Source organism: Cariama cristata, unplaced genomic scaffold, assembly GCF_000690535.1.
Source record: "Cariama cristata isolate BGI_N322 unplaced genomic scaffold, ASM69053v1 scaffold35401, whole genome shotgun sequence".
Classification (NCBI taxonomy): domain Eukaryota; kingdom Metazoa; phylum Chordata; class Aves; order Cariamiformes; family Cariamidae; genus Cariama; species Cariama cristata.
In genome coordinates, this window is record NW_009598150.1 from 1,315 (window position 1) to 7,023 (window position 5,709).

Here is a 5,709-nt window from a genome sequence, read left to right on the forward strand (position 1 = left end):
ATCGCTCGAATAAACGCAACACCCCCAAATCTGCCCTCCGCAGTGGTTGGATGTATCACACCCGCACCATTATTTGTCCTTATGGTGCCTGTTTTAAATAGTGGAAGGAGAAGAGGTTGACCGCAGGACAGCATTGAGGAGCTGAGTCAGACACAATTCATGAACTTTTGTACTCCTGTGTGCCGCTGTCGACAAAGTAAAAATAATGAAACTTTGTGATATGTTTGTAAATGATTTCGGCTGACCTCTCGCCCTGCCCTTCACCATAAACGCTACGGCGGGGAGAACCTGGGAGGGTGCGAGGCTGCGGCTCGCAGGCAGCTCGCAGGGATAATAGCTAGACCAGCATAATGGGATGAAGGTAAATTTGGAAACTCTCCTCTTCCTGAGAGCAACTAACTCCAGCCTTTACTCTCCTCTTTTTCACCAATTTCTGTTGTCGGCTGTTTTACTTCTGTTTCGATTTTTTTTTTTTTAATTCTTTTTTGTTGGGGGGGGCGGAATTTCTAGTTATGGAGAATCTCTTCAGATTCATGTTAGCCTAAATAGATAAAGACTCTTTTCTAAATTAATTTTAACCATTACTATTCTAAATAGCGCAATTTGATCGGCAACGTCCGTTTTCCGTAGCGAGGACGTAAACGGCAGAGCTTTTAAAGTGAGCAGCAGGTCTTTCTGAGAATTTGGCAGGCGAAATTCGTCTCTATAAATTGGTGGAGTCGTATGGCTCCATTGCAGCGATAGTAACAAGCGTGAATCTTTTCTGAAATCCCACCTTCCTGCAAATCCGTATTTCAGAACTGAGTCCCAGCAGAATAGTTTGCATTCCTCAGAAGACAGTAAGGACTAAGAGAATTGCAAAGACCTGCTATATAGTAGATGAAAACAGAATGTTATTACGTTGTCTATATATACCCTGTAGAACCGAATTTGTGTGATATTCATATAGTCACAGATTCGATTCTAGGGGAATATATGGTCGATGCAAAAACTTCACCTTTCTGCAAATGGTTAGAAGTTTAAATACTGACGGAATCAAAAGGCACGTGTGTGCTGAACACTCAGAAATTAAAAAAGTTTTGCTGCCTCGTTTGTTAGGTTTTAGGACGTCTCTTAAATTTTCAGTTGTTGTTCAGTCGTAAGTCTCACTGACAGCCTGTGAATTTAAACAGTTGATCTCACCAGAAGTTACAAATTTTCTGAGAAAAAAAAACCAAAACTACCAATGAGTGAATGAATCTTTAAAAAGATACCCATAAATTAGCTAGATATGCCAGACGTTATCAAAATTTTCCTGTCAAGGTTCCAGATCGCATCAAAATATTTACGACAGAAGCAAAAGCAGCCTTCGCCTCACTGGAACGTGTTTACTTGTGCTCCAGGAATGATATTGATGAACGAAGACCGAATTTCTCTCATTAAACCCGTGATATTTTTTAACCTAATTAAATGCCTCCTCCAATTCAACTGATTGAACTTTAGCGGTTAAAAGTGAATCTTTTCTTGCCATCCGTATGATTTTACATACCTACGTGTCCAGATTTATATGTATACGTGTGCGTTTGCGTCCGTGCGCGCGTACGTACGCACACATATATATTGAGGCTTGGAAGTGAATGAGAAGTTACTGATTGCCTGATTTTATTCAGCAGAACTAAATTCTGGTAACTTTTGGATGACCTCTGCGAGACAAAGACAGGACAGATCTATTGTACATCATATTACCCTCTTCTTTGATGGCTTTTCTTTGCCTCGCCTCCTAATCAGTTTCCTGCCTTTTAACCCCACTTCAGCTCCTCGCTCCGCGTATTTCTTTCGATATTTTATTGAAAGCGAGGTAACGAGCCCCGGCAGCGGTCGCGGCTGGTGAATCAGGCGGCGGGGCATCCTCCATCGGGGCTGAGGGCAGCCCCGCTCAGACAAAAGGCTGGCCTTACCTGCGGGGCCGGGGAGGCGGCCGCCGCCCGGGGAGTACCCCTGCACCCCCGGTACCTGGTCCGGGGGGTGCGACCCGCCGGAGAGGGGGGTCACTCGGTTACGGGGATATTATTGAGCGAAATCGGTGGAAATGCCGAGCTGCGGAGAAATCCGGTGATCGGCTCCCGCCTCCCCATTGGCCCGGGAAAAGGCCGGTCACATGCCCGCCTAACTTTATTCAGTTGACAGCAAGTAGGAGGGCTCTATGGCAGGGGAAAAAAAGACAACACGAGAAAAATTAGTATTTTCTACCTTCAGAAATTAATGGCCATGAGTTCGTATATGGTGAACTCTAAGTATGTGGATCCCAAATTTCCTCCTTGCGAGGAATATTTGCAGAACAGCTACCTAGGCGAGCAGGGGGCCGAGTACTACAGTGCCTCGCAGGGCTCTGATTTCCAGCACCAGGGACTCTACCCACGGTCAAACTACAGCGAGCAGCCCTTTAGCTGTAGCAATGCCCAAGGCTCTGCCGTGCAGCCGCGGGGTCACGGACAGGAGCAATCCGGCCCAGCGAGCCACTTCCCCGGCCAAGCAGAGCATTGTCCACCGCCTCCAATGCCCAACCCGCGAGCCTGCAGCCAGCAGCCGGCCCTCAAACCCCCAAACGGCTCCGCAGTTAAGCAGCCGGCAGTAGTTTATCCCTGGATGAAGAAAGTCCATGTTAACTCGGGTAAGGATCCTCTTCTTACTTTGCTCTTCTACCCTGCTTCTGATCGTCCTCAGCGATGCTCGCTCGAGTCCCTGCCAGACTCGTGGACGAGCTTTTTAAGCCGAGGTCGCCAATTACACTCGTCATAAATTTTTATTGCTGAGGAAATAGGCCGTTGGCCGTGCGGGGCTTTGCCGTGCAGGAGAAAACTCCATTTTAGGAGCCTGCTAGAGGCTCCCAGCCTACCTAGCTGCGTGTGCCTGTCGCGCCTGCCTTAGATGAGGGGGAGAGCAGCCCGTCCATTGTAAGCAACTGGGACGAATCCAGCCTGGCCACATGCTCGCAGCCCGTAAGGTTTTCTTTTGTAAAGTCGAACCGGCAAGTCAAGATTAGCTTTGTAAAGTTCTCCGTATTTTTTTCCCAGTGAATCCCAATTACAACGGAGGGGAACCTAAACGCTCCCGCACAGCTTACACCAGACAGCAAGTCCTAGAACTGGAAAAAGAATTTCATTTTAACAGGTACCTGACCAGGCGCCGCCGTATCGAGATAGCCCACACTTTGTGTCTCTCTGAGCGCCAGATCAAGATCTGGTTTCAGAACAGAAGAATGAAGTGGAAAAAAGATCACAAACTGCCCAACACGAAGGGCAGGTCTTCTTCCTCTGGTTCAAACCCCCATTTACAGACTGGTTCCAAGGACCATCAGACTGACTTGACAACTTTGTAGAAGAGGTGAAATTTTCCATTTCATCCTTCGCTTCTGACCAGTACTGTACATAACTGACACTGCCCAAGCAGAACCTGCATGTAGCAGCTAAGGACTCAAGAAACTGTCATCTTTCTTTAAGGTACTGTTGTACAAAGGAGACAAAATGACGCTACTTTGGACTTTATTTTATTTGCCTCTGTTAGCACAACCTAAAAAAGGAAAAAAAAAAGGGGGAAAGAAAAAAAAAAAAGAAACATCATATAGGCAGTGGGAATTGGGAAAATATTAAACGAGACCTTCTGTCCATAAAAAGTAATAAATCATTGAAAATGAAACTGTCCTGTGTTTCAGTTTTGAATTCAAAAGTGAAGGTTTGATGCTTTGTTCTGGGATTCTTACTTTTAATTGTCTTTTTATCCCATGCAATTTCGGGAGGATGCATTTAGGCAAGATGAGGACAGGAAATTTATAGTATAGTCTTTTATTTGAACATAAAGACTGGTAATTGTGAACTTTTTGTGCTGCTTTACCTTTCTTGGTGTAATGAAAGTACTTGCTCATTTCCATAACGTTTCAGAAGGTGTGCATAGGAATTAAGTGAAAACGGGTTATTTTATGTACTGATAGCGTTAGCGTATTTATTTATTTGTTAAGTAGAAGAGTGAAGATAAAAAGAAAAATAGTCAAACCAAAAACGAGGAAGGGGAGCTGAAATACAGTATTTCTCCTTCCCAGTCTCATGAACACATGTATAATGTTTACTTGTCTTGAACGTACACAACTTTCTTGTCCCTTTTTTTGAATTTCCTTCTTTGTGAATAGGAAAAGCGTCCCTGCTCCTTACCGTGTGCCATCCAGGGCTAACAGGCTTGAAAACTGCTTCCAAAGTCTGCTCTGCTCAGCGCTGTGCTTTAAACCATCGATACCTCATTTTAAAATGGAGGGGGAAAAAAAAAAAGGAGGGGGGGAAGACCACAAAAAACTACAAAGAAAACCCCAGAGTGAAAAATTAGTGCGATTTCTGATATAACCTGAGCCATTCAAAGATGAAAGCTGAATGCATTCTTTCAATCAGATTTTAAATTTCTTTTCTGCCCGAGAGAGAGATAGGCTATGTGGGTTGCTGCTTTGTTTTGTTTTGGGGGTATTTTGGTGTGCTGGGGTGGGTTTTTTTTGGTTTGTTTTTAGTTTGTTTTGGTTTGTTTTGTGTTTTGGTTTTTTTTTTGGTTTTTTTTTTTTTTTTTTTTTTTTTTTTTTTTAAGAACAGTGATTATTTCTAAGAAAACCACGACACATGACTGTAATGGTTGGAAATCTCAGCAAGTTGCTTTCAGGGCAAGGGGAAAGGCTTGGATGGGAGCAGAGCTGGTCTAACATCCACAAATTTGTTCCTGGCTGCTGGCTGCATCGTGCCAAAGTTTTAGTGCGCTCTAACTACCAAACCCAGCCAAACCAGCTCCCTCAGCCACTTAGACCTCCGCCCAGGCGACTTTAAAGCTCAGCCCTTATCTCCTGTACCCTCAGGGCAGCCTGGGAGAGGGATCAGATCATCGAGATTGTAACGAGGTGATCCCTTTATTAAAGAGAAAAGGGGCAAAGAAGGAAACTCAGAGCAAACGCTGAAAGGAGGTGGCAAGAGCAGGGGGTGAGTTAACGTGCCCATCTCCAGGCTGGGTGCTTCCCACCGAGGACTCACTGCTTGCTGGGCTCGCTCGGGAAAACACTGAGTAAAATGGGCTTGAATGAATTCGAAAATAAAGGCGAGCTTTTCAACAGGAGTGTATTCGGCAGCATTAACTGTGGCCAGCGGTTAATTTCTGCCCTTTTCTCATCCCTAGAAGTCCGCAAAGTGTCTTTAAGACTTGCTCTTTTGTTTTAGAGCCTGGAGAAAACTCTTTGTTCTTCCTTAGGGTTAGCCCAGTTCTCAGACTTGCACATGGCAATACTTGAATATCTCCACGTCGTGATATTAAAGATGGATATTCCCGCATTATTCGCATCATTGTTTCTATGACAAAAAGCACCGAGTTCATACATAGTAAAGACGTCTTTTTTCTGACGCCTTCACGTTGAGAAGCTGAAAAGGTATTTTACTGAAGTTCGGCTAAATTGCAGGAACAGGTTCACCCAGAGGACAAATTTTCTATTCGATTAGTTGTATTTCAGCCGGGAAGAGTGACCTCTAAACCCTTAACCTTTTGGACCCAAACTACCCTTCCCTTTCTCTGGCATGGAGAGCAGCTAGCAGCAGCGCTTGAGGAGGGAATTCCTAAGACAAGTTTTCAAGTTTTGTTACACCCGGTTCCTGTGGTAGCGGCCTTTCGTCTCCAGAGCTGTCCAAAGCCCTCCCTTTGCTCTTCATACGAATC

General features: G+C 44.8%; 1 protein-coding gene across 1 annotated transcript; it reads left to right on the top strand.

Moving 5' to 3' along the window:
• Window positions 1-2,148: 2,148 nt before the first annotated feature.
• HOXD4 (homeobox D4) lies at window positions 2,149-4,004 on the top strand. The gene is made up of 2 exons (XM_009709177.1): window positions 2,149-2,650; window positions 3,054-4,004. Exons 1-2 carry the CDS (start codon window positions 2,242-2,244, stop codon window positions 3,356-3,358), a joined length of 714 nt encoding a protein of 237 aa, XP_009707479.1. The 5' UTR covers window positions 2,149-2,241; the 3' UTR covers window positions 3,359-4,004.
• Window positions 4,005-5,709: the final 1,705 nt, after the last annotated feature.